We start from the raw sequence: 24,580 nt of genomic DNA, 5'->3' as shown, positions 1-24,580 counted from the left end.
ACCAGTTTACCAAAACAAGAATGTTCATGTACGTCAGGGCACAGCAACTTAATGCTAAGCAATGATTACTCCAGGGAGTCCTCTGCTGCGAACCAGCAACCAGGTGAAAGACCTTGCACACTAAGAATAAAACTAAGAAAACTAGAAAAACTAAGAAAAGAATGAGCTTCTTTAAACTTCTGGAAAGAAAGTCCTAATATGGGGCGCCTGGGTGGCTCAGTGGGTTAAAGTCTCTGCCTTCGGCTCACATCATGATCCCAGGGTCCTGGGATGGAGCCCCACATCTGGGCTCTCTGCCCAGCAGGGAGCCTGCTTCCTCCTGCCTCTCTGCCTACTTGTGATCTCAGCCTGTCAAATAAATAAAATCTTAAAAACAAAAAAATGTCTTAATATATCACAAAGTATTCCAGGAAAAGAACCTGGGATTGGAGGTGGAGGTGGGTGACTTCGGAATGTAAACTCCGGGGATGTAATCAATGACTTGTGTTTTAGCCTCTGATGCCTCTGATTTTTGTGAACTCAAAACCACTAATACTATTAAGATGAGTAGTCTGATCTAAAAACCAAGATCAAACATTTAACACCATGACTTTCAGAACTAGTGAATTCCAGAGAGGAGCTGAAGGCGCTGTGAAGAAACATTTGCCCTACCAATTTTATCGAAATCTGTTGAATACAAACTTCATAGGAGTCTTTTAAGTCTTGTGCTATTTAAAACAGAGCGAGAGAAAGAGAGGGAGGAGGAGAAGGTAAAGGAAGGAAGACAAGGGAATTCCAATTCTTTAAAATATGCTCCCTAATTCTTTGCAAAAGACCACGATTATATTCCATGGCTTATATCCCAGGAAGCAGTTTTATAAATCCTAAGTAAAACCTGACAAAGAGGAGAGAAGGTAAAATTACCGAAGCATACTGCTTTTGAATTCTGTTCGGCAATATACATGGTACAGAGAGCGCAGAGACAGCGGAGATTTTTAAAAGTGTGTTCAATTCTTTGTAAACATAAGGTAGTAGAGATTCCACTTCAAAGACACAGGTTACTAGTTTAAGAAATGAGAAAAAATTTCTGCCACCTCCCCCAAGCTAGTCACCCTGCTTCCGCAAGGAGTGCAGAAGTTGATGTATTGTCAACGCTCAGTTTTATATAGAAGACAACAAATATTTCAAAATATTTAAAAACATCCTCCCCATTTCTATATTTAGGCCTTTACTGTGGCTTCTTTTGATGGAAAGGAGGACATTCCCCAGCTCACCTGTTTCAAACCCCACACTTGGCACTAAGTCCACGGTTCCATGAAAGGCTCCGGCCCACGCTGAGGTAGCAGTGGTGACTGTAGTCGGATCTGTCTTTGTGATGTCACACTGGGGAGCAGGAATCCTGGCCGCACGCACTGAGGGCATCAGCAGGGGCCCGTAGGACGGATCCAGGGCAGAGCCAGCAGAAGGGTGGTGGTGGTGGTGGGGATGGCGGTGGTGCATGTGGGCACTGGGGTGGTGGTGTCGCATGTATACATCATGCATGTGGCTGTAGGACGGGCTCACCTGAGATGCCAAAGGATAGTGCCAGGGCTCAGACACGGGAGGGGGCGGGGCCGGGCCAGTCTGATGCAGCCCGTGTCCTGGCCAGGGGCTGGGGTCAGCTGCGGTAAAGGTGCCAGGGGGTGCAGTGACCTGGAAGTCAGGATGAACACCCCCCAAGCAGGGTGCAGATGGGGGCTGGTAAGAGCTGGTCCAAAAGGAAGTCGGGAAACTACTCCGCTGGCTTGAGAGAGTTGAGCTGTCTGAGAAGACAGAAAAATTATTTACATAAGATTCAGTTCCAGGATAGACTTGCCTCTACTTGTCCCATATTTTACAAGCCGGCTCATTAGTATTCACTCTTTTCTCCCCACACAGAGGTAAACCAATATTAGGCAAGTCTCTGATATCCCATACCAAGTCAATGCACACGGTGCAAGGTGCTGAGTGAGTGACCCCCCCCCCACCCCTTGTTCACTTAGCTTATGCAGTCACAGTCTGGGCTGTGGTTTGCCAAGTCTGAGATTGAAAAGCTTCATTTCCTGCTGGGTGGTTTGCTGCGATTGGGTCTGGGCAGAGGTCACAGGTACAAACATCACAGGCAAAGAAACTTATGCCCTCGTATGTGAGTCAAGTAGATTGGAAATGCTGATATTTATCAAACTTCTTATAAATGCAAATGCAATTTTCATTCAAACCACATTTTAATGCTGAAAGTGATAAACGGAAATATGATCACACTGAATTTCCTACGCTCACCAACACTCATTCCCCATCAAGAAGAGTGCAGCCCAAGCTTATTTTTTCTGTAGAGGTCTGGGAGTCTCTGATTGAGAATAATAGTTGTTGATATTTAGTAACAGTGACCAAATGCCCGATCCTAGTCCTGGGGCTTTTCATGGATGATGCTATTGGATCGTCATGCCAATAAGGTAGTTATTGTTATTACCCCCAGTCTAGAGAGATGGAAACTGAGGCAGGGAAGAAGACCAAGACTGCACAGCTGGCAAGTAAGAGACGAGGCTCTGAAGGCAGGTGGCCTGCCTCAGTGGCTGGCACACTTCATAACTGTGCCATAAGAGGGCACAATTGCAACCGGGACATGAAAATCTAGCATTCAGTGATGACCATGAGTGGGGGAGATTCAAGTAGGGTGAACAAGTAGGAGAAGGGGTTAGGCAGAGGGGTAATACAAAAACAAACAAAAAAACAAAAAAACAAAAAAACCACTTAGAGATAAAGTGGGAAACCACCCCCACAATTATTCAGTTAAATTTCTCCACTCAATCATCGTATTTGTAGATGACCTACTATGTGTCAAGCATAGGGAGGTCAGGGATGGCCAAAAAGATCACAATCTAGCAGGGGACAGATAACTAAACATGTCATTGTGACCTGGTAGGGGTTCCCATAACAGGCAGATCAGAGAGTAGGAACAGAGGCAGCCTAAGAAAAAAAATAAATTACAAAAGTGGGTAGGACTAGCCTTGTGAAGAGGTTGGGAAGAGTAATTTAGGCAAATAAAGTATGTGTAAAAGGCCAAACATCACACACACACACACACACCACACACACACACATATACAAAATAGCATATAAGGAAAAAAAAGAATTGTGTGGGCAGAAGGTGGCAAAAAATTAGACTAAAAAGTCAGACTGGGTCCAAGAAAGGCTAAGATGGGCTTTGCCAGCCATGTAATGAATGTGGGCACTGTCCTGAGGAAATGCCAGTGAGCTTTGAAGGGTTTTAACCCAGGGAGTAATACAGTCAGATCTATGACTGGAAAGATCCACAACTCCAGCTACGGCCAGCTGTCTACGGTGGGGTTATAAAAGAACAAGCTCAGGACTAGGAGTCTAGAGAGCTCAGCCAGAGAGCTAGCACCTACCAATTACCTTATCTGATTTCATGACCTCAAATGGATCTGTTGATCTCTCCATGGCTCAGTTTCTTCCATATGAGGTATCTCAATTAAAATTCCAAATATTTTCTGGCTCTATGTTTCTATCATTCTGTGAAGTGGCCTATGATGTCTATCTATAGATGAAGATAAGGTTGCTTAGCCCATGAGTCATGCGTGGATAATAAGATGGTATTTTCATACAAAGTTCCACAGAAGAGAACCTAGCTAGATCTTTTCTTTGAGTGAAGAAACTCCCAAGAAGTACTCCAAAACAGAAGTATTCAGAAGTCTGACATAGCCATGTTCTCACTTCATAAATTTTCAGGTCATAGTTTTCTGACCACAGAGGAAAGCTTCCATAACCTGAACCAGCCACTGTATATATAATTTGACTAACTAATTAGGATATCACCACGGTGTTCAAATGTTTCCTTTCTCCAGCTTCCCAAGTGGCTGTTGCACTAGCCCTGCAGACCCTCCCCCTCTCTGTCAGCCCTACACCAAGGCTACCATCATTCACCCCATTCATTCTTTGGACAGACAGCCATTGGTGTCTCACATTCAAGTCTCTCCCTCCTCACCCCACCCCACCTCCCACCCCACCCCTACAAAATCTCCAAGGTTCTCAAATCCTTTGGGGAAATTAAACAAAATAATGATAATGATATTCTCCAAGAGGCAAAGGATGGAAGTGCACATTGTTCTTCAAGTCTTCCAACAGTCCAGGAAAACTATTAATTGAATGACTTCGCTTTGTAACCATCACATCTAGCAGAAAGTAACACTTAAGGTCAAACTTACTGGCATTGGGGCTAGTCTGTTTTATTTCAGAATTGTCTCCCTTTGACCTATGAAAAGTGGCTGCTAATGACCTGCAAGGAAAGTTGTGTAAGCCTTGAGAAGAAAATTCAGATTTGCCTTAAATGGTGGCCATGTGTAGACTATTCTGTCACACCCACAATGAGAGCTATCAATGTTAAAATTAAAGCCCATGCAAAAGTTAATAGAGGCTCCTTAGATTATATAGTGCAGCTCTGCCAACCTGAATCTGTGCCACTTTGTTGTCACAGATTCAATCCTTGGGTAGCAAACCCTTCATTCTGCTCTTAACTTTCATCTCCTGACGGGGCCAGAATTCCATTATGAAAACGGCTAAGCCCAATGCACCCACAGGTGCGAGCCAGAGACACCGAGTTCCCCCTATTAAAATCCCCCATTAAAATGTCAAAACTACAGAGTCTATGTCATTTTCCTGGATACTTTCCTTTTACTTCCTTTCATTTATATATACTTAGACCCAATTTTATTTTTTAGATGCTTAGGCATTTGGATATGCATGCACCAATGTGAATAATGAACAAACTCCTTACCCAAAATATTATCCTATTTATGAATAATTGTATTGTAATTAGTGAACACACTGTCAATGGAAGTGGAAATCTGTTTTTAAAAACGTGCTCCATAAAGGCTGAACAAAGCTTTAAAATGCCCCAGGGAAGAATAAAATTAGAAGCAACTTAATATTTTCCCAGTCTGTACATCTCCTGAGATTAATATAAAGTCTACAGAGATCTTTGCAGCCCTTTTCAAAGATAGTGTTGCATTTTTCAAGTAAATGAAACAATATTGAAGAGAAAAATATGTTTATGGACGTCTACACTTCAAAACCACTATTTGGTATCTTGGATGTTAAAAATGTCTTAATACAAAGAAACAGATGATATACTTTGGTTCATGCCTGGGAATCAGTGTACTTATTTCATATGTATGTAAATTTTTTTCATTACATGACTCTTTGCTTACGAGTACTTAATCACAGCCACATTTGTTTGATGAAAAAGCATATGAAAATTTTGTGCACAAGCTATTACCATGCAATATTACTTTTCAGGTTAGTGGAGGCAATTCAGAACTGTCAGATGTTAACACCCGGTGGTGACTTTGGACTCAGTGGTACTCGATATTTGGATGATGTCAGCCAGCACTGACATTATGACACATACAAAAAGTCTAAATACACTTTGGTTCAATTTGCATTTGGGAATTTAAAAATATTACATACACACACACACACACACCCCTATTTCTAAAAAACAAAAATGACAAAATTGTTATGCTGCCTAATACAACCCACCCAAGGCATACCCAGTAACCTCACTGTGTGAATTATACAGAAATATACTTTAAAAGACACAGGAGAGTTTAACATGGAACATCAAGTTATTCTTTCAATTTCATAATAGATGAGATACTTTTTATATTAGCTCTAAATATTTCTGAAAAAAAAGAAAAAACTCCATAAGGGTAAACAATTTAAACCAGAGAAAATTTAACATTTAATTTCATAAATAAAACACTTTACTACTTAATTTTGAAAATTAAACACCTTACTACTTAATAAAGTGTTTAATAAATTAAACACTTTACTACTTAATTTTGAAAAAAAAAATGAAAGCTATGTTAAAAGGAAAATGGTACAATAGAATGCTGTAAAACCTCTATCTTAAGTCACCTTTAAAATCCCCAGGAAACATATTCTCAGAATAATGATATAAAACATTAACATTAAAAGATAACATTTACCTTTTTATTAACTTCAGTGAAAGAAATATGACTCAACTCTTAATCCAAAGGGTCCATACTTTCATTTAATTCCCACCCTCTTATTCTGGTTCCCATGAGAACGAATTGTTGGGTCAGAGGTGAAAGGCTACATTTTCCAATGTTTTCTGTCACTCAGGGATGAGGCATTACCATTATGTTCAAAGTTTGTCCTCCAGTTACTTTGCTCTAGAGTTGCTCACAATGGACACTGTGACTAAAATGGCAGTTTCAAGGAGGCAGGATGATGATGTTCAGTCAGGCCTCCTTTACCTTCCATGTGTGTGTCCTAAACTTGCCGGCAGCAATGACCTCCAGGGCCTCCTGGAGATGCCGCTCAGCCATCTTTCCCAGTCTCACGCCCTCCTTCCCTTTCTCCTCTTCTACTGCTTCAGGTTAGTGCTCTTTGTGAGAGGTCTTCGCAATGAGAATGAGCTGCTCTAAGCAGACACTACGTAATTAAACCAAGGAATAACTATTTATTTTGTAACAGCAACAAAATACCAAGTTCACCACTCAGCAAGGTTTTTCCCTGAGTGATACTTTTATTTTGTTAACTCACTGCTCCACTTCCCTACACACACACACACACACACACACACACACACTTTTTGTAATAACACTTGGGCACTGAGATCAATACATAGACATATTTGGAGCCAATATTTCTATTTAGATGGGGATAAAAGGGCAATCAGATTTGTTATGTTTTCTCAACTGAGAAGCCCTATTCAATCCCTATAAGAATATATACTGGGATAAGAGGTAATTGATGTGACATTGTGCCAAGTAAAGTACAAATACTTCCTATCAATTATTTGCCTAAAGGCTACAAACACCTAAAAGAGGACTTTCTTAACTCCATCAAGACACACACTTAGTGTAGGACCATTATTCCATTATTGCTGACACTCTATCTTTGTCTAAAGATTTACTGTGGCAATACATTCTGCAATCAGACATAACTCAGTTTTAAATTCCTTTGTAGCACTGTAGCACTTGTGCAGCATAGTAAAAACTTCATGCTATAAATTAGACCCTTTAATTTAATACAGCTGGTTAGCAGCTCCTGCATAAAGCATCACCGCCATGGCCATCAACATTGTCAATAGCATTGAGCAGCTACTTTGTGCAAGACACTGTTTTTTGCTAGAAAGAGAAACTTCCAGAAAACAGTGTTTCTAGATCAAAAAACCCAAGGTTGGTTTTCTATGTGCCAAATGAGTGGAAACTTACTTAAGGAAGAGAGAAAAGGCATCTCTCTCATCATTTAGCACCTTGCATAAAGCCCTGGGCCACAAATCATTCATACACATTATCAAAAAATCTTTACAATAACCCTGGGAAACATGTATCAATAAACACATACTATAGATGAAGTTGAGCTCGGAGAGATTTAAGTATTCAATCCAAAATCATGTTGTAGTTAGACATAGTAAGAGGCCTACATTGCAACCCCAAAATGAACAGAATCCAAAGACTGCATTATCCAAACCTGTGTTGCATCGGCAATTAATACAAAATTACCAGTAACTCTCTTCAGCAGACATGGGAATCTCAATTTATTAGACCTCTCTTAAGGATATTATTTTCTAAATCTTTAATTACATTTTGGTAAATCTCCTTTCAATCACATCTAAGTAATGTGTATTTATCAAAATCCGACTATTTCGCAGCTAGAAATAGTTATGGCAAAGTTCTATCAATAATGGAAAGTAAATAATACTTTCTAATAATACGCTTGAAATCACAGAACTCTACGGAGAAGAGATGTTAACAGTCACTTAATTCAACCCCCTGATTTTATAAATAACGAAACTCTAAGCAAAGATTTCACAGTTAACGCTCATCAATTCTACGTTGAAAACTTTTTTGTTTTCTCATCTGGGATAAATGGTATGAACTTGATTCATCTAATTTAGTCATAATCATCCAATTCATTTGCATCCTTGATTTTCCAGGCAGAAATGCATTATCTTGAGAATTAGGGAATTAGGGAAAATGACGTGAGAAAACTAGATGCGATATATGTAGTCTTAAGTCTCCGAGGGAGGGATGAAAATTGAAGAGGCTGCCATGTTTGCACTACCCAGATACACTAAACTGACAGTCATAAAAATCCTAATCTCTAGCTAGCGCTCTGCTTTTCATCACGCTCATGGCAGCACTCTTGCTTCTCCCTGAACTTCCCATCTGTGCCCACATGTAGCAAACTCAGAGAGAGTATCTATCATCACCCTAAGTAAAACGACACCTAGGCATTTCATTATTTACTTACTACCTGTCTCTTCCACCAAAAAGTTTCATGAATGTAGAGGCTTTGACTCTCAAGTTTGAGGATATATTCCCGCTATCTAGAACACAGTAGGACCTTAATATTTGCTGCTTATGTCAATGAATGAGACAGGAGGTAAACTTGAAGGCCAAATTTCCAATAGTCCCAAGAAAATTATAACAACAGTTACAGAAACATTACTATTATATGTCCTTTCTACTCGAACATTGGACATCAGTCCAAAGGTCTCTATGCAGTGGCACAGATAATGGGAAAAACACTGGACTGTAGAGCTTTTGCATATGCACAACGCCTCACTTGAAACTAACCTGTTATAGTGCTACAGAAAATCACTCACTTCTAACTACAATTTGGGGCTCTTGTTTCTGTATTACAAATTAAATGATTAGTAGGTTGCATATACCATTATGCCAAAAAAAAAAAAAGAAAAGAAAAGAAAAAGTAGGCATTGTATTTAATTCTCTGCTAGGATAGATTATCCTAATATGATTCATTATTGACATATCAGACTAATTTATTAAAACCAGCTAATTTACTGAAGCTTTCCTACTTTTCACCTTAAACACATATTAAAAGTATTTACCACATGCTATCCAATAGGCCACTGCTTTACTTTTACCAAGGTAAAAACAATAGTCTAAACCACGGAGACACAGTCAATAATGTCTGGATTGTAAACTCCAAGAGTTCATCCCACAACAAAGCAAGACAGAAAAAACTACCAAGAGAACACAGAAGGCTTTCAAAGTTTGGACTCCTGGGTCAGACTCAGATTTCTCCTATGTCACCACGTAGCACCTAGTGGAATGAACAAGAGCTAATTTTTAAAAGCTGATCCAGGCACACCCATCATTTGGAGATCCAAACTGGGCCATTGGGGCTTTAAGGAATGGCGCTTCACAGCTCAGTCCTGCCACTATAAACGCAGGCCGGTTGCATCACTACTTTCCATGAGGAATTTAAGGGGTGTGACTGCATCCTTTCCAACCCTGCATTCCACATGTGACAAAACTGATCCAGCTGTTTGTCTGAAAGAAATTCCTTGCTGTCCTTAAAAATTAAAAAGCAAGTGGATATCCGTCCTCCAGGGGCAAATCTCCAGCTGGAACCTGGTACAGGCAGTTGCGAAACAGAGACAGAGCCCTGGAGAGCATCTGCTTTTGAATTCTTACCTCGCCATAGGGGGGTTAGCCCCATCTTGCTTTTTGAAATGGCAGATTCTGGATGGAGGGTGCTGGCTTGGCCCAAAGCTCTTGAGAAGTGTTCATCCACTACTGACCCAATGTCTCCCTGGAAATAAGTGAAAAGGACACAGCGAGAGTTAAGGTACTCCATCTCGGCAGGCTGGTCTTTCTCCTCCTCCTCCTCCTCCTCCTCCTCATCCTCCTCCTCCTCTTGTTTGCTGGGAAGGGTGACTTCCAGAGAGTCCTGCATCTTGCTGTATACCGCTAACTTCTTCTGGGATGGAATAAACAAAACACGGTATCAAAGACAGTTTGTAAAAAAGCATTAACTACTTAAATTTTCACTTAAAAAAAAATCTAAATATTAACATATGTTTGCAAACTGATTCTTCTTAGTGTGCTTTACTCCATCTTTTCCCTCCCCAAACCAATCTTCTCCTTCCCACCCTGAAAAAATAAGTCTGTTATTTCGAATTTTGAAAAAAAAAAAAGTAAATTATCATTATCAGACAATATATTTTCAGAGTGTAACAGACAGGTTTGTTTGGTTTCTCTTTTTCATAATCTAAAATAGCAAAGTAGAACGGCTTTAAAAAAGTTTTTTTTTCCAGTTTTTCATCAATTTTCTATTTTAAAATTTGAATATACATACATCAACATTATAGTTTGGGACAGAGAGGAATGGGGGACAGGCGGGGGTGCCGGGGGGGGAGGGGTGGGGAAGAAAAGAGCTTTCCATAAATGAAATAAACTAAAATAAAAACAGGAATGTAGCGTCTTATAAAAGGATTTGGCAGATGTGCCAAACTCGTTTCTCAAAAATCAAACTAAAATGACAAAGCTAAGTCTGTGTGAAGATCCATTTTGCATGGAACATATTTTACAGATGTTCCACTTGCCACCATTATCATGGAGGGGAAAAAAGATGATATTATGGCTTACTGAAAATAATACAAGGTGTTACCAATGTCTAGGGTGGCTTTCAAATAAAAATGACAAAATTTTGATAATTTTAAAATATTCTTAAAACATATGATCACAGCTGTAATAATAATCAGTGTATATTACACCAAGCACTCTTATAAAACTTTGAACTTATTACCTCAGTTAATTTTATAATTCTACATCATGGTTATTACTACCATCTATATGTTAAAGGCGAAGAAACAAAAGCACAGAGAAGTGAAGTCACTTGCTAAAGGTCACAGAGGATGAAAGTGGTGGAGCCAGAATGTGTAAAAAAAAATATGCAGGTATACTTATATGTGTTTATAAGGACAGAATCCCATGGAAAGGATAAAGCGTATCTATTTCAATAAATGGTATATGATCTACCCAAGAGCTCCTACCCAAGGGCTCTAGCGCAGGGAAGGAAAAGTCACCAAAATTGTATGTTATCATTTTCTGGCTAGTAAGGTCTCTAGTTGTTATTCCTACTTTTCAGTATTTCCAAATGTCTTTCATTGAGTACATATGATTTTTATAAGTAACAACTTCAACGTGAGTTATATACAGAAGATAATGCTAAAGGTTATAAAACTTACTATCCTAATGATGAAATGAGTTCTCTATCATTTGTATACCTGCAAAACCTGTTTCTTTGTTATACTATTTTTATTCCAGAAAAAAATGCATGCTGGAAAATGAATGTGAGTCGAAAAAATAAATCATTCTAGAATACTCCGTAAGCACATAGTTCTGCAAATGTTATCAAAACATGTAACCCAGATTCGTGTTTCTAATGGAATTACTAGCTTCAAAAATCTATAGCCCCAAATTATAAATGCATCATTCAATAAATTGAGCCCTTTCCCCCTAGCAATGAATATGTTGTTCTTGAGGGAGGTGGGCCCTGAAATGTTCAGGCATATTATGAGCTGTTGGTTATTATGTAGGAGCTGTTATTTATAAATACATGCATTACTTTATATTTAAAATCTGTGTCAATGTGGTTATCATTTGTTGATGAATAGATAATTCATTCCTGTGAGGGAACATGCCTTGTTGATGAATAGCTGGTTGTAACGACGGTGCGGTTATATTTCCTACAATCTGTGTCGCACAGGTTTGAACATGTTTATGTTTAACTTCAAGAGCAAAAACACCACGGTAACAAAGATTATGTATAAAATAAGGGGGTTGAACCAAATGGCCTCTAAAATTACTGCTGACTTTAAATTCCATTAAAAAATAAACAAATATTATAATTTATTAGTCGAATCACACTACAATTTCTGTGTGCCTGTGTATTTATCTGAAGTATGCCATTAAGCATATACACACACTCTCTGCCAAGTACTCTGGAATATGAAAAAGCAGCACTGTTTTTATATATGAAAGGAGCTTAAACTGATCTAGAGGGAGTGACTTCAATGTCCACTGGTATTCATTACTATCCCTGAAACTGAGCTTTTTTTCCTGTTAATGTCTAGTTCAGCATTGGTTTGTGAGAGTCAGGTTTTGAATCTAATTGTTTCATTTGTTCAATTTTAACATTTATTCTTTAAAGGAAGGAGCCTGGGCTGTGCTAATTATGCAAAGAAAGGCAATGTTTTATTTTATCCCAATTAGCAAATAATTCTTAGATGAAATAAAATTAAAGTTTTATAAATATGGAAAAGATTTACAACTACAAATCCTGATATAAAGATAGCATAGTATTATGACCAGTAATAGCAGTAATAAAATATCTTAATTTATTAATTAATGGCAGTTGAATTTAATCTATAGATTTTCAATTTATTTAAGATTACACAATTTTCTAAATGTTGTAAAATTTCACGTTACACTTTTTTGACCAAGTGTTGAATGGTTGTACACAAATAAATTAAACTAAAATTTGCATATGAAAAATTCAATATGAAATGGGGAAAAAGTGAACAAAAAGTGAACGGCCTTGTATCAAAATATCTTTTATGAGTCTATTTTCTAAAAGTTATTCTTCTGTTTATGGTTGCATTTATTCCCTATATCCATTACATTTCATATACATGTAATATATGTCTGTATATATACATACACATTTACATAAATATATAATGATACCTTATTTCTTTTGATAAGCAAACACCAATGATTTTGTTAAAATATATGTATTGACTCTATTTAAATACAATTTTTTGAATGGATATAAGATATGGTTTTTTTTTTTTCCTCTCCCAGCTCTTTAAGACAGGTCTTCTAATAAGTAAATACATTTGCTTGGAGACTATCAAATAAAATACAGCCTATGATACACCTACCAATAGGCCGGATATAAGGCATTATCTATCATTCTCTAGTATATAAGGCATTATCTATCATTCTCTAGTACTTTTTTCTGATAAAGGTGAGTCGATTTTCACAAATTATAGTGAACCAACTTAAATACTTACATTTAACACACACACACACACACACACTCATGCATAAGCACACACGCACACGTGAACACACGATTAGCTTCACCATCAATACCACTGGTTAAAATAAGAATTCTAAAGTACTCAAATGGCCTGAAACCTTCCTAGAATGCAATGAATCTGCATACTTTTTAATGTTTTTATTGAAGAACAATATAAACAGAAAAGGCTACATATCATAAATGTATAGTTCACACATTTCGTAAACTGAGTGCATCAATGAAACGAGCAACAGATCAAGAACTAGAACGTCATCAGTACCCCCAGAAGGCACTGTTTCCTTCAAGACACTACCTCCTGAACCGCCACCGCCACCACTATCCAGACTTCTATCAATGTGATTTGCCAAAACTGTCTTTTGTACTTGATATAAATGGACTCATATAGCATGTACCCTTTGTGTCTGGCTTCTTTCACTCTATATTGTGTTCACGAGATTCCTGCATATTGTCGCCTGTAGTCATCGACTGCGCATCCTCATTGCCATGTAGTAATCCATTTATCTGCCCTACCACTCACAGGCATTTGGCTAGTTTCCAGATTTGGGCTATTACAAATAGTACCCCTATGAACATCTGAGTATGTCTTTTAATAAACATACGTCTGTATTTCTTTGGGGTATATACTGAAAGGAAGATTGCTGGGCCAAAGGGAAAGTACGGATGTGGTTCAGCCCTAACAGATATTGCTGGTTTTCTCAAGTAATTTTCACCAACCTACACACGGACAGTCCGTTTATGAGAGTTCCTGTTGTTCCATATCCCTCTCTACCCTTGGTACTGTATTTCTTTTTTCAGTTTTGCTCTCCTGATAGATATCCCAATTTTTTTAAATTTTTTTTTCTTTGAGGTGTAATTCACATAAAATTGACCTTTTTTTTTTTTTAAGATTTTATTTATTTGTTAGAGAGAGAGCGCAAGCACAGGCAGACAGAATGGCAGGCTAGAGGCAGAGGGAGAAGCAGGCTCCCTGCCGAGCAAGGAGCCCGATGTGGGACTCGATCCCAGGACGCTGGGATCATGACCTGAGTCAAAGGCAGCCGCTTAACCAACTGAGCCACCCAGGCGTCCCTAAAATTGACCTTTTTGAAAGTCAATGATTCTGTGGCATTTAGCACATTGAGAATGCTGTATAACCACCAGCTCTCCCTACTCCAAAACATTTCATCAACCCAAAGGGGAATTCTGTACCTAGGTAATATTAACTCCCTATGTTCTGACTCCTCCCCACCAGTCCACAATAACCACTGATCCGCATTCTGTCTCTAGGAATTAATCTATCTTGGCTATTTCATAAAAACTGAATCATACATATATGACTTTTTTGCTTCTAGGTTCTTTCTCTCAGCATAATGTCTCCAAGGTTCATTCACACTGAACCAGTACTTCATTCTTTTTATAGCTGAGTAGTATTCCATTACATGCATATAGCATAATTTGTTTATCCATGTATCCACGAATGGATATTTGAGTCATATCTACCTACTGCCTACTGCAGATAGTGCTCTTATGAGTATACACGTATTTAGTTGCACGCCTCTTTTCAATTCTCTTGGGTAAGTATGTATGATAGTTGGGTCATATGGTAACACTACACTTAACTTATTAGGGACCCGCCAAACTGTTTCCACAGCAGCTGAACCACTTTAGATTGCCACCAGCAATGTACTTGGGGTCCAATCTGTCCACATCCCTTGGTAGAAAAATAACACTTGTTATTTTCTGGATTTTGAAAAAATTATTATTACAGCTATAGTCACCCAAGTGAGTACGAAGTGGTATTTCACTGTGGTTTTGATTTGCATTTTCCTAATGACTAATGATGTTGAACAATTTGCATACATTTAAAAAATATTAAGTGTGAGTACAAAGAAAACAGGAACAGAATTTAAACAGTAACTGACTCATATGCTGACAATCATACTGTCTTAATATCTCCTCCATAGACCCTTAAGCCTTAGCTAGCTACTTTCTGATATCTGTGCTTTGGTGACAATAAATCAATTCCTTGCCTATATTGAACTAAGTGAATTATCCATGTGCACTTTTGCCATATTCTGTATTCACTTGGTATTTGCTTCTTAGCATGAAACTTGCCTGGTGTTACATTCTTTCTTGAGAATAATATATAACATTCAAAATGTTGAGGATAAATCTCAAATCATCAGAATCTAGATTTCCTGAATTGAGGTCAAAAGGCAATCTAGTTAATGTTTTTTTTTTTTCCTCAAGATGCACAATACTTCCTAAAAATACCCAAGTCTCAGAAATGTTCATGTTTTTCTTACAAGGCTCTGAAGAATTGTTAACCAAAACAAAGACGTCATCAAAAGGGACTTCAACACCTACAAATTGGTTTATTTAGTGCACATGAACTAGCTCATCCCCATTTCAGAGTAATGACAATTTTCCCCCAGGCAAAATGACCCTGCCTTAGGTGAAACAATGACTGAGTTAGCAGCCACAAAGTGAAAACTAACTCAGGAGAAGAGGTTAAAGCAATGTAGGAAGGAGTAGGCCTGGGCAATGCAGACCATAGCGAGAGCCCCCTCACAGCCTGCCACAAGGCACGACAGGAACAAACTCTCACAGGAATGTGCAGGGGAAAGGATTTTGTCTGACAAGAGAGACTTCCATGTCAGGAGCCAAATACCACTAACTCCCCAAGGCTTAAGCTTACAAAATGCCAAATGATTACTGTGCATATGTGGAAACTTCTTTTCCTAAAAAAACAAAAGTATTTTAATGAATCATTGGATATTTGGAAACAGCTTTGTCCTTTTTTTTTTTTTCTTTCGTTCTTTTTTCTTTTTCTTTCTTTTCCCAATTTCTACTGGCTCTCTTCTCTAAATGCAATGATTATTTTATGTTCAAAAAACATGGTCAATGCCTCTAAGAAAGGACCGCTAGGCCTGAAATAAATGTTTCAAATTCCCTATGCTTCAAATTGTAAAGTCCATAAAAGCAACTGACTGCTCCTTGATTATATTTTTCTGAATTTACTTGGTAACAGATTGTTAAAAATATATCAGAGAGACTTGAAATTTTGATCCTTAGCCTGTTTGGAAGAGGAGGAGGAATCAAGTTCAGGGAGGGTGGGTCGTGATGAAGAGCTATGCCACAGACCTTTCACATATCATATTTTGCTTCCCTCTCTCAAACACAAGCACACAAATATTTTGTCCAAATAATTGTTTCCAATTTACAAATGCAAAAACTGATTTGCTTGGCTGGGATGATCGAACTAATAAATGGCAGAGACAGGATTAGAACCTATTTCTGTCTGACTACAAAACACGAGCCAAGAAAACAGACTAAAGGAAATGAATGTCTATATATTTAGGTTAGTCGAATAAATAAACAGAAGCCCACAATCAGCAGGGTATCAGATGCATCCCATAACTAAGGAGAGTCGAAGTTACTTATAACATTAAAAAAAAATAGAGATGTAAACATATAACAGAGTTACAGCTATTAAATCATGCAGTGCTCTTCAAAATAGATATACATCCACATAAAACTGAAGTCTCTATCCAAAAAAGGTATTGTACCCTTGGCAACTCAGATACATAATGTTATTGCCCACCATTTTTCTGGAAATCCTATTTTGGAAATGTGAGCAGAGCCAATTTTGTGAGACACAGTCATAACTCTAGATTCTGTGTTTGTTTGTTTATTTTGTTTTGTTTTCATTTTTCTTAAGAGTTGGGAGTAACAAACCAAAAATATTATTAACTCGACCAGCTATTTTTGAGCACACTTGAGTCTCAATGATTCTGGTCATTATCAAAAATCAAACTCATCCCTTCCAAGGATGAAAAGTTTCCAGTTTCGAGGATGTTCCAAAAAAATGTGCCACATACTTAGACAGAATTTCAAAATTTGCATTCCCAAAATATTTTAAGCTATGATCACATCACAAGGGTATGTGTTCTCTCTCAAACTGACTACTTTGAATGAAACAAGTTTCCAATATGTGATTTTCTGATACGTCTTTATAATCCTATTACTAGACATAGGGTATGACTTCATCTTTAAAAATTCATCTGTTATTCACTGAATCACCAATTAATTCCTCTTCTCTATCAGTAATTGTGCAAAGACATGGATTCATCACAAAGATGAAAGTCATAGCCTATCATTAAACTCAAGCTGCTCATAGTTAGTCGGAAGAGCATTGTAAGGGCAGTGGTAAATAAAGAGAACCTCACAGTTTATCCATAAAGCTAATTGTCCAATTTCTCCAAGTAGCTAATATTTTAAAAAATAAAAGTAAGAAGGTAACATTAGGTCAATTATTAATTGTCTCCTTGTGTCCAAAGAAGTCCAGATGGGAAGGAACCGCAAGAGAAAGAGAGTGGGAATAGAAAGGAGGATTTGACCAAAATGAGTCCGTGAGTCTGGGTCAGTCACCAAACCGTCTGGCCTCCAGCTTCTTCCTCTGAAAATGAGGAGTTTTGAGACTCGATTCTCTCAGAGGTCTCGTCCAACTCTCTATCCTAATAAGCAACATGCTAGAGCCCTAGACAAATTCACACTTAATTTTGATTCTTACGTTGGCTGCCTCTTCTGATTTTGCAGGACACCAGCCAAAAATACCGTACAGACCATTGAAGACTAATTCATTCCTAGACATGGGTCATCTAGCCCAATTCCCAAGAATTAGCTTTGGTATCTCCTTTATCTATCTTCACAGTAAGAAGAAAGGATACATCCCACAACTGCCCCGCCCCTCACTCCATCCGCCAAGGACAAGTGTTTTGGCATACTACCACATTAGAGTTCTAAGAGAAAAGGACACCTGTTTACTTTAGGTCATTCTTCCTTTCTTTTCTTTGTCTCCTCTCTACTAAAACACAAGACAAATGAAAAATAGTTTGGTTACCCCAGTTCAGACCACACTTCTAAATTATTGGCATAAATCTGGTATCCATTGAGATATCTATAAATATGGCATATACAACTTCTTGTTTTTAGCAGCAGATGTTTGGGTCTATTGGTTCAGGGCAGTGTTGGGTCTTCCTAAATGAATAGTTAAAGCAGAAAACCAGCTGCTTAAAGAGGTGCTTTTTGAAAGATTAGGGGCAGAGTTTTGCCCACAATTATTTCCTTCACTGTGTCTGCCAGAACCTGAAATTCAAGTATCAGAAAGCTTTTGTTTCCTGAATGAAGAATGAAAATATTTTTCTGGAGATAATACCTTAAATTTTTATCTATTACTGGATTAATTAGTTTGGGATTCTTTGTGGGGCGGGTGTGTGTGTGTGTGTGTGTGTGTGTTTTAATGCTAGCTGGAAGTAGGGCCTATGGGAATGGGATCCAACTTCAGCACCCAAGTTTTAGAATGACAGACAGAAAGTCTAATACACAAGTTCGCTTTAGGATCTGCCCTGAGTATCCTGAGCATAATATTTTTAGTCTCGTTGAACATTCCCTTTGCACAGAAGGATACAAGACAGAAATACATACACTATCCAAAGGGATCAGCTCAGCATCTTTGCTGCAACAGCCCCAACAGTCTCTGTGCACGATGGCAAGCTTCTTCCCTCTGAACACCCTCATCTCCTTTGCTGTGGCGCATGTCCCTGCCATGCCCAATTTCATGAGATGGGAGACTTTATAAAGTGCAAGGTGAATTAGGCCTTCCTTGCATTTGCCCAAAATACCCTTTCCTTTCCAAAGAGTTGTCACCTTATCCTGGCATTTGGTTTTCTGCTAAACATATCTCCACTATGCATGATTGTACGGATTCCAAGCCTTCCCTTTCTATCGTTATTGTAATCTCTCTTCTGGTTGACTGCCAGAGACAACAGTTAGTTTAGTCATTTTAAAGTTTAATTTTTTTTTTTCCAGCTTTGAATTTTCTGGCTGCAAAGTTACTGGGTGCATAAAACTCTGGGTACTTTAAGCTTCTAAGTTTCTGTAGTCAAGTTAAGTTGTGTAATGTGGAATTATGGGGGTTGTTCTTTCTCAATGAAGTCCTGTATGAATTCTTGTAAGTCCACTTAAGTCCTTGCTTACAGTTGCAAGAAAATTGGATCCTCCACCTTAAATAAGTTGGCTGTATATTGAGACTATTTAGGATATAATTGTATTCTTTCCGTTTAATGAATCTAAACTTAGGTTGAAATAACAGTAACATATGAAGCACTTAAAGCTGACTGTTAATACCACTTCCTGAAGATTATTTTAAAATAAATAAATGTTCATTTGCTAAGTGGATATTCTGCCTCATCAACAAAGGATGCAGAATGGATAGCAAAAGTCATTAGCATAATATAAATGCTTTCAAAAGGACTTTGGAATGCCTAAACTAAAAAAATACACTACCAAGGACTTGGAAAGAATTTCAAGCTCCAAGGCCAAAGAATCTACTGCATATTAATCTTCTTTATCAAAAAGTTGATTTGGAGCACTAAAGACAAAAATAAGCCTATTATGCAATTGCAAAATATTAAAAAATAAAAAAGCTTGGAAGACTGTATGGCATGGTAGAAAGATGCTAGATTGGGGAGCATGGCATCTGGTGGTCTTAATTTTGTCACCATTAACTCTGAAATCTTTGGCTAGGTGGTTCAGCCATGTGAGCATCCATTTTTCCCATTTGCAAAAGGAAGGGTGTAGTATGTTTTTTCAGGGTGTCTTCTTCTGACTACGTGTGTGTGTGTGTGTGTGTGTGTGTGTTTTATGACCTAACCAAGGTATCAAAGTCCAGAGAAATAGTTTGGGGAGCGGGGCACTCCTTACAAACTTATAACTGGAGTTCTGCCTCCTAGGAGCATTTAATTCTTTTAAGTGAAAGCATGCAAGCAGATTCACACAGCTGTGGACAGAGTAAATACGCTATAACTTATATGAAGCCTGGAGCATAATTGTTAAAAACCCCTATGCACAATTAGAAAACTGGCGATCTTTTTTTTCTGCTTTCACCACCTCATGAACAAACTACAGGATTCTGAAAGCTTTACGTATCTTTCTAATGTTGACAAAATGAGTAAATGGGGGGGGGCAGATTTAGACAATAACAGGCTGTCTACATTTAAGATGAGAAGTCCCCCGGGTATGAAGGGAATCTATGATTTTATATCATTTCCCTCAATTTTTCCTGACACATATTTGGAAATTTGTTTCTCTTAGTTCCTACTGTCACTGTTAGAATGCAAGCACATTCCTTTCTGGACACGTTCTGCAGTGTCATCATGCCTCCGGAGCAGGGGCTGAGAGACTGAGTCAAGAGTTCTCTTGCGGAGATGTTAAAGAGATGGTGGGCATGAGGACCACAAAGCTTAGCATCTCTTAGCAAACCCTGTATGGATAAAACACACTCTAAGATTTACTCATAGTCATGCAACTTCTAGGAATTAATGTCAGGGACTATAAAACTTACTCTGCAGACATTTTTACAAATTATTTTGATTCATGTAGTCTACTGTATGCCTGAGTAATGCATTACAGTGCTGCCTGAGATATATGTAGTTCACTAGCTTTTTAAGACACCAACCTATTACTACCTACAATGCATAATATACTTGATGAAAAAAAATCTGAACTTAAAATTTCAAGTGCGTATCTGTGCTTTTAAGGGTAAAGCAGAGTACACACGCCTGGAGAATGATATTCTATTACTTCAAAAATAATTATCAGCTATATGATCATACATGAAGAGAAAAAACACACCTGTGGATAAAATCCATCATAATAGACCATTATAGGGTGCCTTAGTGGCTCAGATGGTTAAGCGTCTGCCTTCAGCTCAGGTCATGATCTCCAGGTCCTGTGATGGAGCCCTGCGTCAGGCTCTCTGCTCAGCAGGGAGTCTGCTTCTCCCACTGCCTCTCCCCACTGTTCCTACACACACTCTCTCTCTCTGTCTCAAATGAATAAATAAAATATTTGAAAAAAAATAAACCATTATGCTATACTAACTTACAAGGACTTCTGAGCTATATGGATTCGAGGGGAAAAAATAAGCTCAAAGATACACCACTACAACAAATTACAGAAGGAACACAAACCTGAAATGCTTTCTTTTTTAACATTTTATTAGTGACTATGAAACTTTCTTTATAACTCTATCACTTTTTCTGCTTTTCTTTTTTCTGCTCAGCAAATCAAGTTTTCAAATGCTGTAGGAATGGTAGCCTTTATTTTTGTCTCCCAGGCAAGATGCTATTAGGGGTCACTTCCCATGGATGGAGAAAACAATCTTCAAGGATAATAATGATAAAACCTTATGGAATGCAAAAACAACCAAAATATGTATTCTCGGATGACTGCATTAGGGCCAAGTCAATATTAGTCCCACTTCACCCACGCACCGCATAGTCTAAAAATGTTGTCAGCCTGATAAGAATTTCCTGATTTACTCTTTTTTCCAATAGAAAATATAGGTCATCAAAATAAACTCCTGACAGTAAAAGAACAGTAGTTACACTATCAAGTCTCTTTATTTCACTAGCCAGTTAGAGTCCATTTCCTTACTTAACAACAGAAAAAGTATCCTCTAACAAGCCATTTTTGTAAAAGTAACAAGAAAATTTCCAAGCACACCTCTCAGCTAAGTTCTTAAAGTCATCTCAGCCAATTATCTATTTGAAGGATACCTACAGAACCCTAAAGTCTAGTAAAGTTGACATTTACTAATATGCGCAACTTATCAATGTGGACGATTCAGGTGAAAAAGAAAGTTCATTCTTCAGTCAGTTGATGGTCTCAGCAAAAGACTGATATCTGGGGATCGAGTTGTAGCACTGTTACAAAAGTTGGCGTACTGGAGTTTTTCTCACTGAAAACTGAATTTTATGAATAGCAACTTATAATTTTTCCGATGTGAATTTTATTTTCTAGTTCAAGAGTATTATAATCCCTAACCTCCACCACAGATTCATATATTAATGGAATTATTTTCACAATTCTATAGCACAAAACCCTATTCATAACTTACATAGTTCAAGTTATCTTTTAAGGGGAAAAATACTTTTCTGTATGCTTAGTAATTGTGAGTCTGTTGCTTGTCTACATTCCAGTTGACAACTGAGAGCCTCTACAGTCCCTGAGATGAAGGAAGGGAAGGGAGGAAATAGGATGGTTCATCTGGGACTGACTGTTTATAAAACACATAAAAATGATACCCAGCATCTCTTTGCCTCACTTGCCCAATTTGTACCTAAATGGTTTTCTCTATTACTTAACATCTTTTATGTTTAAAAGCAAACATCTTTTATGTTTAAAATAAAAGAAAAGCAAACAGCATAACCAAAATGTTTAAATCTATCTTCGACCACAAATTATAAAATGTTTTCCCATTCTCTTTCCTAAAAGTAATCTTGCTTTCAAATGCTAAGGCTGCTGAATATTAAAAAAAAAAAAAATGGTAGCAATAAAATGGGGTTCCTTCCTCTTTTGCCCTACTTGGTCCGGTTAAGCTTATATTGTTTAGCAAATAACTCTGGGGCATGTTCCCTGCTCCAGAATCAGCTGAATTTTACAGTCCTTAAATTCTAAACTGAAGTTATGATTTCTTTCCAAAGAGTAGCCTTACAAATCTAGCAAAGAAACAAGTAAAAGGAATACAGAAATCAAAATTAATTATGTAAGTTTTAATAAAGAGCCAAACCCTTAAGACCATAATAAAACATATGGTTCCTAAGAAATTTTTTAAAAAATTCTGTGAATGGTAATTTCCGAAGCACATCTGGTTCCCTGGTAAGTGTCTCCACCTCGGAGTGCATAAATTGTATTTTTAAAAATTTCACCAAATCAACCCTAATTCCCGAATTCCCAGAGTCTGAAGACCCTACTTCAGTACAAGCTAGTGCCACATACTCACATATGTGTTCTCTATAGCACTAACTGAGGTTTGAAACACATTCTGTTGGTGTCCACAGAGGAATGTCTAGGGGTACCTAGTGCCAAATTCCCCACACCCTACTCTCTCTTCTAAAAGAACTATATCATCTCCCTGCTTCCAGAACCCTTTTAATCCACAGCATTCTCCGTCACTCTCAGCATGGTGAAGACCCAACATCCAGTGATCCAAGGTTACCTCTTGAGTGGGGACACACTTCTACTAGGCTGAGCTATAACATCTCTGCGCGTTGATGGAATTAAAAAATGAATGAGGAAGTTTGGGATCAATTCCTGCCCTCCCAGTCACAGTCATAAGAAGACAGACTCTACAGAGAAGTTCTAGTAACATTTGACAGACATTACATTAGATTTCTGTTCCATTAAAGTTCCAGAAAGGTCATTCCATGAGCTCACTACCCAGGTAGCCTCCCCTATGTCGGTGACACAATTTTATCCTCTTAATCAAGAAAACCCTGAAAACATTTCACCTTTCCAAAGAAAAGAAAATATTTGATTTAAAGTAAGTTTACTCACATACTCCTAAGACAGATGCCCTTGGTGGGTTTCAAAGAACTGAGCCCAAAGAGCTAAGGTGGCTATGCGGAGCAGCTCTGAGCTCCAGTGACACCAGCTCAATGAAGCCAGGTAGTGCCTCACATCGAATCCCCACCCGTCCACCAGGCTGCTGGTCCCTTCCCGAAGCCTTTCCTCCGTTCAGCTCAACGGCGCTCCCCCAGGTCCCAGAGCATCCTCCGCGCCACCCGTCCCGGCGGGACGTCGCCCGAGTCCCAGACAGATACTCTCGGTGCCCCTCGCCCCCGCCCCCGCCCCCGGCGGGCTGCCCGGTCGGTGACTCACCTGCTGGCCAGGTTGGGGCGCCGGGTGGTAGTAGGCTGTGGGGCAGGTTGCAGCTGCCACAGGGTTGGGCAGATACTGGGGCGCTCCATACGGTTGCGGGTGATACATCACCTCCGCACAACTCATGGCAGCCGGGGCAGCGGCGGCCCCCGAGCTGCCGCCGCCGCTCTGCGCGCTCGGGCGACGGGCGCCGCCGCCACCGCCACCGCCGCAGCTGCCTCCTCTGTCGCTGCTCCAGCTGCTACTGCGGCGAAGGCGGGTCCTCGGCGGCCGCGGGCTCCGCGCGGGGCGCGGGCTCGGGAGGGGTTGGCAATCAGTGGGGGCCCATGCGCGGGCACCTTCATCTTCAGCCCCTCCGATTGTCCCCTTCCCTGCGCTTATATAGCGGCTCCGGGACGCAGGGGCCCGCCGCGCGGCGGGGGCATGACAGTGCCCGGCTCCGGCGAGGACAGCAGCGCCCACTGCAGCGCCAGCCGCCGCCGCAGCCCCGGCCGGGTTGGGCAGCCCTGGGGAGCCGGGGCTCTGGTTTGCATATACACAATGCACGCCCGGGGCTCGTCCTATCACCGGAGCTCGCGCCTGGGCGAGGACCGGGAGGCGGGGGCAGAGGGAGGGGGGCGCTGGAGAGGAGGGGGAGCACTTCGCCGCTCCAGGCTCTGGCGCGGAGCTGTGCAAAGTTCCTCCAACTCGGTCCGCGGCGGGCGGGTCGCCCAGCGGGGGACCCCGGGGAGGGCCGGCTGCGGATTGGAGCGAAGTTTGAAGCCCTCTCCGCCTCCCGGCGGTGGGATGATGGTGGGAGGGGAACGGTATGCGAGAGGCTCCGCGCCCTCAGAGCTCAGGCTTTCCGCCCTGTGTCACCTGGCTGGCAGGGCAAGGGCTTCGCAACCCCAAGGAGCTTTTAGTGGGGAACACCAACGCATAGGCCAGCGCTAAACCAAGGCTAAGTGTACAAAGAGGTTAAACAGAACAG

The 24,580-nt window shown here is 39.6% G+C and overlaps 1 protein-coding gene across 5 annotated transcripts in view; it reads right to left on the bottom strand.

The window, feature by feature from the left end:
* VGLL3 (vestigial like family member 3) overlaps nt 1-24,333 on the bottom strand; it is a 49,807-nt gene extending 25,474 nt beyond the window's left edge. For 3 of the 5 annotated variants that reach the window (XR_004287753.1, XM_032352156.1, XM_032352171.1), the window contains exons 1-3: nt 23,611-24,333; nt 9,492-9,777; nt 1,254-1,781 (exon numbers count right to left, since the gene is read on the bottom strand). Coding sequence is in view for 4 of the 5 variants with exons in the window: in XM_032352156.1 (XP_032208047.1) it covers nt 1,254-1,781; nt 9,492-9,777; nt 23,611-23,736 (940 nt within the window). In the remaining variant the exon portion in view is untranslated. The remainder of the gene's footprint in view (nt 1-1,253; nt 1,782-9,491; nt 9,778-23,610) is intronic. The other 2 variants (XM_032352148.1, XM_032352174.1) reach the window with 2 other exon arrangements.
* Between the last annotated feature and the right edge of the window lie 247 nt (nt 24,334-24,580).

This window comes from Mustela erminea, chromosome 1, assembly GCF_009829155.1.
Source record: "Mustela erminea isolate mMusErm1 chromosome 1, mMusErm1.Pri, whole genome shotgun sequence".
NCBI lineage: Eukaryota > Metazoa > Chordata > Mammalia > Carnivora > Mustelidae > Mustela > Mustela erminea.
The sequence above is the reverse complement of the archived record's forward strand: the minus strand, read 5'-3'. Positions and strand labels throughout refer to the sequence as shown.